Here is an 11,942-nt window from a genome sequence, read left to right on the forward strand (position 1 = left end):
GCCCAGTCTCTCAAAGGTGCGTCTGAGATCGTAGAACCCAAACCCCTGAGTATGGCACTAGCCATGCAGCAAATTGTTCACCTGATCCATCCATCTCCTTCTTTTGGGGTCCCAGACTCCAACTGGGAGGATAGAGAACAGTACCTGTGCTCCTGATCCCTTCAACATCTTTCTGAGGGACACAGAACCCTTTTTGATATTTCAGAGTCACCTCACTGCAGCCTTATTCAACCCTACATGAAAAAGTAGGGATGGGTTTTAGCTCCTTGGCTTTACCAGGCTTGGTAGCCTCTTCGTGATATCATGACTGTGGGTTCCCAGCAGGCAGCAAACATCTCTGGAGAGATTGTCCAGATGGCAAATTGGTGCTTCAGTGCCTCTCAGCAAGGAATGTCCAATCACTAACACCCTTCACCCTAGGGCAGTTTCCTGGACTTCCCTGCAGTGTAGGGTCTGGTCTGGGTCTGGGTAGATAGGCTTCATAATCAAAGATGATGAAAAGCTCAACTTTTCTTTTTTGTAGTTGCATACGAATTTCGTTAGAAACAAGTTTCAAGAAATTGACTTTGCTGTCACACTTCAATAACAGGTTTCAACACCTTGCCAGGCTGAAGGATGTTTTCTCTGGAAGAAATTCATTGGTGGTATAATGCCTACCAGCCATTAGAAACTAGACTTTGGTATTAATAAAACACTTGTCTCTTTTAGTGGTAGTTTGTCCCATCTGCTATTAATTTCTGAAGAGATAAGAGAGAACCATAACCATTTTGCTCAGCAGCAGTAATCTGAAAATACACATCAGGAAGTACTTCTCCCTGTGTATTTGAAAATAGCATGTAATAATAAAATGATGTTTCCAATACTCTTGGAAAAAAAAATCATACCCCAATAATAAAATCAGAGCTAGAGATTCACTTCCTAGCCACAAAGCCTCTGGCAGTTTGAACAGACTATTTAACTTAATCCACTTCTGCTGCACATGTTTGAAAGGATCTATAATTAGAATTATACCTTCAGATGTCAAGGAGTGTCTGGATGCTGAGAGATGCTTTTCTGAGTTTTGGATTTGTGGATATTTTTGTCCTGTTAAATGGATTTCTGGCACCTAGCACATCCTCCTTTGCCATTTTTTGCTCATGCTCGTGAGTGTTGGAGTCTTTTCTTGCCCATCCAGCCATATCACCATTCCCCAGCTATAAATTAGCTGTACCCCTGAAGCACAAGAAGGAAATAAGCCAAGAAAAGTGGCCTTGGACACAAATAGCTCTCCACAAGCCCTGCCCACTAGGCTGTAGTTACCCTGCCTGCTCCCTGTGTGGCAGGAGCTGGAGCCTCACTTGGTGAACAGGCCTCTGCCTCAAATACCTGTCTGCAGCAGTAAAGCCCGTGTAAAAACAAATCCATCTATCACATTCCTGGTTCTATGTAGAAGACGAAAGTTTTCATGAAACATGGGCTTCACTTCTTCCATTTCGGACGATCATTTCATGTTGTGGGTTCCAGTACATCTTTTAAAATGAATTATACAGAGGTCGAGTTCCCAGAGGTAGTCTACAAAGTGTATCAGATCATATTGTGACTTCTCATGCTGATGCTAATGTTCTGGAGTAAAAACATCTCTTTCCTAATTTGCCTAATCCAGGTCCAGTTCAACCCCAAATAAGGCATTCCTATTTGAAATGAGTGTGGGGAGCTAATTAGAAGTCAGCAGGTCTACTGTTTTCTCCCCTGAGATGGGGAACAAAACTGTACATGGGTACTCCAGGTGCAGACAGACCATGGATATTCAATGCCCAATACAGGAAAGATTTCTTTTCCACTATATATACCTTTCCTAATACTTCCCCATACCCATTTTGCATTCTACTGCTGCTTCTGAGCACTGAGCTGATACCTTCAAAGAACAACCCATTGAAATCTCTGGATTTCCTTCCAGCATGCAAATAGTCAGCTCAACAGATGTAAGTGTATAAGCAAAGTTAGGATTGTTATTTTCCATGTGCATCTGCAGCGTTTGTTGCTTTGAAAGACTATTTAGAAAGGGATGTGACTATGAAAGTCTTTTAACTCAGACTTTGTTTCTTATTCCATTCACAGTTAGAGGTATTGTATTTCATAGAGATACTGATGTGATGGAATATAATTATAGGTATCTGTATTCTAATATGTTGGTGTATACAAGACCTTTTTTGCCATAAATTTGCCAAGTGTCATAAAATATCCTGAAAATGCTAAATGGTATAGTACTCCCAAAACTGACACTGGGCATAAAATCACATATAGTATACTGGGTAAAGATGTTTTTGAAATTTTGATGTCAATATAGCAGTATCTCAAGTGTATCATAGCTCTGTAACAAAAATAGCTAACCCTGGAATATCAATTATCATTTCTGTTGCTCATGCCTCTGCAGCTCATGCAACAGCAGTAAGACACTTTAGACCCTGAGCTTCAGAGCTCTACTCATTCATTACTGTTTCCTTAAGACGTCCTATGAGGACTCTGATATCGTTACGCTGGTACAGAAAATTTAGTTTCCATCTAGTGGAACACTCTGGTATCTATACCTGCCAGCTAAATGCATCCCTGGTGTTTCCTGTAGTATACTTTAAAGAGCCCTATTTAACAAGATCTATAACCCCAGGCATTTCCAATGGAAAATTACTTTAATTAATTAAAAAAATGTATGTGTGCCATTAACATATTTTTCATTTTCAAATCTGGGAAGAGTATTAAAAATGTACTGAAGCCTGAATGGTGGCAGAGGCAGTTTTATTATCTCTTGACATTGGGACTGTTCCCTTGTCCTGTGCCAAACAGTAAGCCACATGGATAATTTCATCCAGTCTTCAAAGATTTGACCATTTTAAGATTTGGAATGCACAAAACTTGTTTCAGATGTACAGTTCCTAAAAGCACTGAAAATGATTGCCTTAAATATAAGCAGGTTGTTCTGAAGTTCTGTGTAGGGCTAACATATGAACAGGAGTGGGAGGCACACATGTTGTGGCAATCAGCAATCAAACAGACAATACTAAATAAATAAGATTAAAGAAAACATATACTAAAGGCAAGCATCAGTGACATACAAGACTACCCATGTCTGTTTATGCACATATATGTGTGTGTATTTACACCCAAATGTACGTATTTAGGTAGGTATGCAAAGCACACCTTTTTATTGAGATCAGTAGATATATTTACATTTTAGAGTCATAAACTTTCAATAGGACTTGCGGTGATCTTGAAAATTAAATTTTTACCATCAGTTGTTGAAAAATACAAATTGCTGTAGAAAATATTTCCTTTTTAAGAGTTGCTTTCATATCTTCCGCACTACTCATGCCTGTGGTTTTTCTGTCCGAAGAACAATCGTAGCAAAAAAGGCTGCAGTTAAATTTGCTATTTATTGCTGATCATCAGACAAAGTTTTGCTACTGTGTTAACTGACCAATGTCAGTGAAGTGAACAGAGGTGCTGCAGCTTGATACCGAGTTAACTGCAATCGAAACCAAGCCCAGACTTTCAGTGAGATCCATCGTGGTGCTACACCGATATCGGGCATGGCCTTTTTACAGGACTCATCGAGGTGTGTATTATAGGTGCTGTCATGGTGCCTCCCCAGACAATATGCACACATCCGCTTTGTCTGAGCGTGGTGATGAAAAGCCTTCAGCCCCCTTTGGCGAATCCCACTGCATAAAGTTTTTGGGAGCTCCAAATTCCACTGGTCCTGCTGCCACTCTGCGGGCGTATTTCATCCCCGCATCCACACACAGCTAGACAGAGGCGAGCTGCTGGGGACATCGACTATCACACAAATCAACACAGGTGGGAGCTGGTGTTTTGTACAGCTGGGCAGCTCCGAAACATCCATTTTTTAATATAACCGGAGCTGAAAATATGTTTGAAAACCACACATCTTCATACATTAGGAATTACATTCTCATGGGTGAACGGAAGAGGTAACCCATGAAGGTTACTGAGAACGGCATTATATTGAGCACAAAGGCAGTGAAATTTGCTTCCCTGGCTGCTGACCCACAGGATCTCACTTTGCTAGCAAAGAAGATGGAAAGCGCTGCTGTCCGGGTGTATCAAGCACTTCCTGACTAATAGCCTCATTCCAAAAAGGGCAGCCAAAGTTAATCGGCAAAAAGAGCAGGGCAGCCTGCTGCTGGGGAGAAAATAAATAAACTCTGCTATTTGCAAATGATGCTTGCAGTCACACAAGAGAGAGCCAGAAACGCCGTCCGGGAAGAAGCCATCCTACACACACCTCTAGTCTAGCAGCTAATCAATGGTGTCCGTGCTGTTCCTAAGGGACAGGGTAGACACAGAAATGTTAAGACCTCTAATGAGGTCTTCTACGGCCTCCTCAGGAACTGATGACAGTGCTTACTTATTGTTACCACTGGAATACACTCTTCCTAACCTGAATGCCCCTAATCTGAATAGTATTTATTTCCATTATTTATTGCTGTGTCTGTTAGGATCCTGGAGGATAAATCACCCCTTTAATGTTTTTGAGAACAGATTTAACATCTTTTCTCAAGTTTGTCCTCTCTAGACTAATTAACTCCAATTTATTCAATCATGCTTTATAGTTTATGTTTGTTTTCCTCTGAAATCTCCAGTCACTCTGCTTCATTCTTGATGCACAGCCCCAAAAGGGAATGCAGAAATTCCTCAGGGGCTTTGTCAGTGCTGAGAAAGGTAGTGGGTTACTTCACATGTCTTGCAAGCTAACTCCTGTTCACGCATCTTGGTGTCTGCAGTGTGTGCGTTCATCCTGACAGCATGCCATCATTGTGCCACTACAAGCCCAGATGATCTTCCCTGGGGATGCTACCTAGCCAGCCATTCCTCATCTGCATACCTGTGTTGAAATAATTTTTTTTTTTTTTTGTGGGACAACTACTCCAAGTTTTCAAGACTGTTTTGAATATAATCCTGCCCTACACTATACTTGCAAGCCTTCTCAGTTTTATCTGAGCTATTAATTTAATACCACTCTATTATCCAGGCTAAACAAAATATGGAATGATAGTACATTCAAAGTTGAGGTCTAAGAAAGATCTGATTTTGTACATCCTTCCGCATAGGGAGTGGGCCATTTGTAATTACTCTCTGAACAAGGCCATTCACCAGTTTTATTGTGCTGTGTAGAAACTTAATCAGTGTCACACAACTCTCAGCCATCAGATTAGTGCTGAGGTGGTTCCAAAAGCCTTACTAAAATCAAGCTATATCATCTACTGCTTCTTCTGTGTCTACATGCTCTTATCCTGTCATCAGAGAAAATTAGGTTGGTCTGACACTGATTCTCCTTGATAAATCATTAGGCTCTTATTCATATTTATTTTTGAAAGGTGCTTTGAAAAAATTTTGATTAATTACTGCATGAGTTTTCCAGGAATTGATGCTTAACTGACTGATCTACAGTTCCCCGAATTTCCTTTTTTCACCATTTTGAAGAGATGAATGCAGCAGTTCCTTCCTGTCTTTCAGCATCTCCCCTGTTTTCCAGGGCAACTTCTGCCTCTCCTGAGGGTGCTTCAGACACTTCTGGATGAATTTGACTTTGTTAGAGTACAGGACAATTTGCAGACACTTTAAGGGCTCTGTCATAATTCAGAAGGGGAATAAAACCTTTACAACAGTTTCAGAAATAGTATATAAATAATGAACATCATCTTACATATAAAGAAATATTAACATTGTCATTACTAGTTACTGGGGGTTACTGTACTATCTTTGGGTACATTAGCATTAGCTTAAGTAAACGTTTACTTGCCTCGTGAAATGGGTGGTATTTTCCTCATTTAACAGATGGGAAATGTCAAAGGCCTGAGCTGAGTATTCAAAGGTCACACTCATACTTAATTCCTGAGAGAAAAACACACAGCATCTTGCTCTCCGGATGCCCCAATGAAACTCTCAGGCTGCTTCTAGCAAGAGGTTTTCTAGGTCTTGTCCTGAAGAAATCCCTTAAGACATACTGCCAATTAAAAACAAACCCAGAAACTAAAACCAAATCTAGCATCCAGCTCCCAAAACAGTGCACAGACCATAAACTCACTGTCTTTGCATGAGGAAAAAACATCTTCATGGGTATTCACATAGAGGAAAACGTATGAAAGCCATTTCACCTGTCATTAGGACAAAGCAGAAGAGTGTATCACATGCAAAGCCTGCAAGAAGACCAGAGGGAGAACCTGAGCTGGTTTCACTATATGCAGAAGAGGGAGCATTTCCCCAGCCTGGGGAGGCAGGAGACAGCTTTCATGGATGGAGAAAAGAGACTGTCAGGTGCTGGGAAGCTTTCTCTGAAGACAGGGCCAAGGAAAGACCATGTGGAAGCTCTGCTCTCTAGTACCTATTTAAAAGAAGGTTGGAGATGTTTAGGAATTACTTAGGAGCACTGGATCCGATCTCAAGGCCAAGAGGATTATCACCAGGTCCTTGCCCCCTTTTTTCCATAATTCTAAAAGGCAGCAGCATTAAATCCCTTTCTAGGGGGAGCATGTTCCAGATGCTTTTTTTTTATACCAAGTCAATTGTGAAAAGTCGTTCTTTGAATGAAGCAGCCTTTTTATATTTTTTTTTCCCCAGGAAAATGCATCAAAAATGACCCAGCCGTTTCCCCAGTATGACCAGAACATCCTGGGGGAGGTGGTGCCTACCCAGGGAGTGCCGCTAGCAAGGGGAGCAGAAAAAGGGTGACCAAATTGTAACACATTCAGCTGGGGTACCAGAGCTGTACTTTGCTCTCCCATCATATAATTTCTACATACTTCTTCAAGGTGGGTGCTACTTTCAGTGGAAAGATTTTATGGAAAATATTTTCTGTGTTTTGTAACTGAAAGAGCATCTATTTCCTCACTGGCACTGGCTATTAACATAGTAATCTCCATCACGTGGGTTGTGCACACAGAGCAGTGCTCAGAAATGACTATTCAATGTGCAGACACCTCATTTCACTTACAAAAAAAATAAATGAGACAAATGTTTTCAAAAGATTAGCCCCCTGACCAAGCATTTAATTGAGAAAGTCCATTTCTTCAAGAAAAACTCCTCTACGTTTCGCAGTAGGCGTCTCTAATGTTAAAAATGCTGCCTTGGTCTATATGGCCAAAAAGTCAGCGGAAGTTCTCACAACTCTCTTCTGATGCCTTCCCAGACAGAAAACTGAGCTAACAGGGTCTGTGGTCAAGCTGTTGAAAGGAAATCACACTTGCTCTCCCAGAGATGTGGTGCATCTCGACTTCATTTCTGCTCTGAGGAGGGCTGGCCACCAAACCAGACGCTACCCCTGCTCCAGTGCAACCACCACCCCTGTCCCCTTTGTGAAAGGGAAGAGGCACAGGCAGCTCGTCCTACTTTCCAAGAGCTAGCCAAGAGAGCAGCTAACCCACAAAGCCCTGGGGTGATCGCTGGGCCTAGATCACAGCCAGCGTGCCTGTGGGCACCAGCCCTGCCTCGTGCCACTTCAATGCCCTGCAGGCTTCTCTCTTGTGGCTTACAGGAGTGGTGAAAGTCTCTGGGGGCCATTTAGGGCTTTTGAGCCTCGATGGGGCAACTAGGTGCTCATGAAGTAGCTCGAAAGGGCAGACAACACTCAGATCTGAAATTTTAAAAATTCAGCTACAATAATCCTAGGGGAAGCATGCTCACCTTTTCCTCCGTGCCATTAAAAATGCAGCTGACTAAAGATCTGGCCATTAAAAAGCACCACTTCCCTCTCACTACCTGTTCCAGCAGCAGCGGTCCCAGGCAGCCATTTCTGCTTTTCGCCACTTGCTTTCATTTTCTGGCTGGCAGCTGAGCCCTGGCTGGGGCTACTCGAGTCCCAGCACCATGACTTCACTCTGCTTTCCATTCACCCTGCCTGAGCGCTGCTCAGACCCACACTTTGGGTGGCTTGGGAGCATGGGAAACAAACAAACAACGACAACAACAAAATTTCAATCGAGCTTAGAATTATTTCTAATTGTGTTCCTTGAGACACAATGAAAATAATTTTTGGTTAAAATATTGCCTTCTGAGGCATGGAGAACTGCAACGTGATTTATGTTTACGGCACAAAAATGCCCCGAAAGATAAAAAAAGACAATATAAAACATTGGGTCATAAAGTTAACTGATGGATGTGGTTTATACATTTGTGTGCATGAAAGATGCAAGCCGCCACATCCCTCTAGGCATACAGAGTGTCGCACCGACAGCCCTCCTGACGCAGAGATACCCCCAGGTCACGCTGACACTGGCGTCACCAGTTCTGCTTTGGGAAGAAATTAGTCAGGAGTGTCAGGGCTGCACAATGCTCCCAGCCACAGCTGCTGTGGAGATCCTCACAGGCATGTTGGTACTGTGGGAGGGGGCTGCCAAAACGTACCCCCCCCCCGCCCCAGCCGGGCTGCCACAGTCCTGTTCAGGGAGCACATGGGAAGTGCAGATGCACTCGTGAGAAGGAGAGATGGGAGGAAGAAGCCCTGGCAGTTTGTTGGCTGCCAGCGACCACAGCAGATGGGACTACCCTGGTGTCCCCCTCTGCTGGCACCCCTTGGCCCCAAAACCAGCACAGGGATCAGCCATGCCGGCAGGTCCTGGGGAATTTCAGCTGCAGCATGCGAGCACCTTGGGCAACAACCTTCCAGGCCTTTCTCTGTGGCCCAAGCAAGGACCAGCTACTCTCAAGAGTGGTCTCCTGGGAAACGGAATCACCGAGGAGACCCTACATGAGCCGGGGGACAGCGTGTCCTCCTGTGGCTACACACTACGCAGACTGACCCACAACTAGCATCAGGAACTGCCACCACCACCTGTTTTCCAGGTCCCAGACCTATAAATGCTGAAGCCAGAGCTTCAGACACCATTCCCTGTAGAGCAAAAAAAACGTGAACTTTGGGAAGCAGCCGCTCAAAAACAATATCATAAAACAACTCCAGACCCCACACTGGCCTTGCAACATCTTAAGTGACAATTTCGCCAAAGACTTTGAGTATTTTGCAGTACAGCTGTAGGAACAGATAAAGGAGTGATTTACGATGTGCACAGCAGTGCTCTGCTCACCAGTGCCGTAACAAATGAACTAGCCGGGCAGGCAAACAGAGCCTGCATACATACCGACACAGGTGTGTCCTTTGTACAGCCCGGAGGGGAGCAAAGGGGGCAGTGAGTCGTCTCCGCTGGGCAGAGGGGAGCAAGAGGCAGCCTTCAGCAGCAGCAGCAGCCAGAGGATGCAGAATAAATTAAGAAATGTCTGCCTAGAGGCCCTCATCCTAAGGAAAGAGAGAGAAACAAAAAAAAAAAGAAAAACAACAATCAGATGGGAAGAGCGCACGTGCACCTGCATTCCCTTAATGTGCGGGGAGCATCCTGCATCCCTGTCGCACTGGCAGCTCCCGTGGGGTGTAAAATATGATGCAGGGCTGCTCCCCGGCCTGCCCCTACGGGACGCAGGGAGCACCCCACACTCACCCCATGGCCATGGTGAGGGGGGTATGTCCCTGCGGCCCCAGCTGCTCTCCGCACCCCCCCATGGCCCCGCGGCCCCGCTTGCAGCTCTTCCCAACCTGCCGGCCTGGCGGGACAAAGAGGGTTGCCTGAGCAGCTCTGGCTCAGCGCTCTCGCTTCTCCTGCGCCAGCAGCGGGTGACTAACGACCTTAAAACCACAGTAGCTGCCGGAGCCACTCAGCATTAATAACGCAAGACACTCCCCTGAGCAACTAGTGTTGCAAAAAGAAAACAACCCACAAAACCCTTCCCCCCCACCCCAGCACTCCTCTGCCTTCCTCCGCTCAGATAAGTAAATAAATAAATACTCTCCTGCTTCTTTAGAGCAGGGTTTCCATACGGGAGGATGGGATAAAAATAAAATTAAAAAAAATAACAGAAAGAGGCTGCTGGTGGCAGAGACCGAGTCAGGAGGATGGGCTGGCAGCTGCTGGCGCAATGGCAACAGTGGGAGCGAAGTGAGCTGCATCTCTGGGAGCGGGCTGGGGCAGCCCTGCTCCCACCAGCCTTGTGTGCATCCGCCAGCTGCCTACGAGGTTTGGAAATGCTGATCTTTCCCTGTTCGGGCAGGCACAACAGCTAAAGGGTTTTCCTGCCTGTGTTGTTCTCCCAGACGAGGCTGCAGCCAGCCGTTCCCTGGCCTGAAGGCTTGTAGTCGGCTCTCCCAGATGTGGGCAGGCTTTCGCTGCAGGACGCTGAAGTGCGATGAGGAGCCTGTCTCATTTGGCATCTCTACAGACTTCCCAGGCATAATTAAAGCAGACTCGTAAACGGTGCTGTAAAGGGAAACACAGATAATATAAATCAGCAGTTTCTCATCTTTAAAATCAATGATTCCCTGCCAAATCCTCAGCCACTCCTGCAGATCAATATGACCCCACAGCAATCATGTCATCTCTAGTATTTAACATGGTTTTTGTGAATGGCTTCTTAAGGTTTCTCTTCAGCGGGAGCCCAACCTAAGGCGCTTTCAGAGATGGTCACTGAAAGTCTGCCTCAGCTCTGGGGAACAATTTGCCTTGTGGTCCACAGTTTTGTAATCCAGTGGCTCTGGAAAAAAAAAAAAAAAAAAAAAAAAAAGTTAACAATTTCAATATGAATATATATCACTGTATATATTCATTCTCTAAACCAAGCCATTGGCTTGCAAATGTATGTTTTTCCTTTTTTTAGGAAAAAAAATACACTCAAAATACAGCTAATAGCTCTTGCTGAGCTTTGCAGACCTGTTCCTGCTTATCATTCTTCGTATAGCTAGCAATGTTCAGAGCAGCTCCCCTTTTCTGCTTTTTTTTTTTTAATAGCAGATAAACAAAAATCATAGTGCAAAGTACCTTATCCATATGCCAGCCCTACTGAAATCTGCAGAATGTTTTTCTTAACACTGTAAAAACTTGCTATAAAAAGCCGCTGTGCTACAGTGACTGCAGCTCCATTAAACCCTTTTTAACATACATATCACTTGGTTCCCGATGACACTTTGAAGTCCTTTAAAATTGTGCGTATTGGCTCATGAGTGCTTGCTGCTAAAGCAGAGTGCTAATAATAGACAAGGAAAAAAATCTTGCTAGCACTGAGGTCTTTGGAATGGTTTCCACTTTATCACTGTAGTGAAACACAAATCTAAACAACAGCACTTAGACTGTATATAGGCAGCTCCCAAGCTGCTCCCCAGCGTGTAAACCTGCAGAGCATACCACTCTATCCCCTCATCAGCCGGGTTATTTTCTTGCATTTGAGGTTCAAAAGAGTGGTGAGATAACCCAGAATTGTGTGTAATGCAGTGCTGTTTTTCACTAGACCTCATGCATTTGTGAAGCTCTTACACCAATTAAAGAAAAATTTGAAGCTTTAGAAATATGCAATTTGGTCAGACAAACAGGGGATATGCATGTGTAGAATTAGAGGCCAGCTGGGAATTTACCCCCTCCCGATGTTAAATCTTTCTTTCTCCCACTTAAATCAGATAGCAAGTCCTGCCTTTTGCCAGGTTGGCTTTGGCACAGGAACACGTGATGTTGTCTCTTCTTAGCATCATACGTAAATGACATTAATGGGAGGTAAAATAAAACACATCAGATCTGTCCCAAAGGAAGGGATTTGATCATAAACACTTCCATTACATTTGTGCATAACATCTAAGCCAGGAAAAAGAGAGATGGGACAAACCTGGCTCAGGAGGTGCTGCCCGCCTCCAGCACTGGGTGTGCTGGCCTTCTGCAGACACAGGGGTCACCCTGCTTGACACGGGAGATGATTACATCCTTCCAGGTTATGCTTCTTGGGGATTTGTAGAGCACAAAGTTCACAGAGCTAGCACCAGTTGCCCCACTCCCGCATGTAGGCCAGCAGTAAGTGTGGTGCATGGGGGACACCCCCCTAAGAGAGGGCTTTGGCTGCCACCAGATGACAGGCCCCAGAGA

General features: G+C 44.5%; 1 protein-coding gene across 4 annotated transcripts in view; it reads right to left on the reverse strand.

Moving 5' to 3' along the window:
* Positions 1-10,408, reverse strand: part of AOAH (acyloxyacyl hydrolase) — a 78,014-nt gene extending 67,606 nt beyond the window's left edge. Inside the window, exons 1-2 of one of the 4 annotated variants that reach the window (XM_080579796.1) lie at positions 10,116-10,402; positions 9,129-9,283 (exon numbers count right to left, since the gene is read on the reverse strand). In XM_080579796.1, the coding sequence (XP_080435922.1) occupies positions 9,129-9,283; positions 10,116-10,270 (310 nt within the window). In that variant the 5' untranslated portion in view covers positions 10,271-10,402. Of the gene's footprint in view, positions 1-9,128; positions 9,284-9,577; positions 9,775-10,115 lie in introns of those variants that run through there. The other 3 variants (XM_080579798.1, XM_080579797.1, XM_080579799.1) reach the window with 3 other exon arrangements.
* Positions 10,409-11,942: the final 1,534 nt, after the last annotated feature.

This window comes from Anser brachyrhynchus (assembly GCF_964034855.1).
Source record: "Anser brachyrhynchus genome assembly, chromosome: 2".
In the NCBI taxonomy this organism is placed as follows: domain Eukaryota; kingdom Metazoa; phylum Chordata; class Aves; order Anseriformes; family Anatidae; genus Anser; species Anser brachyrhynchus.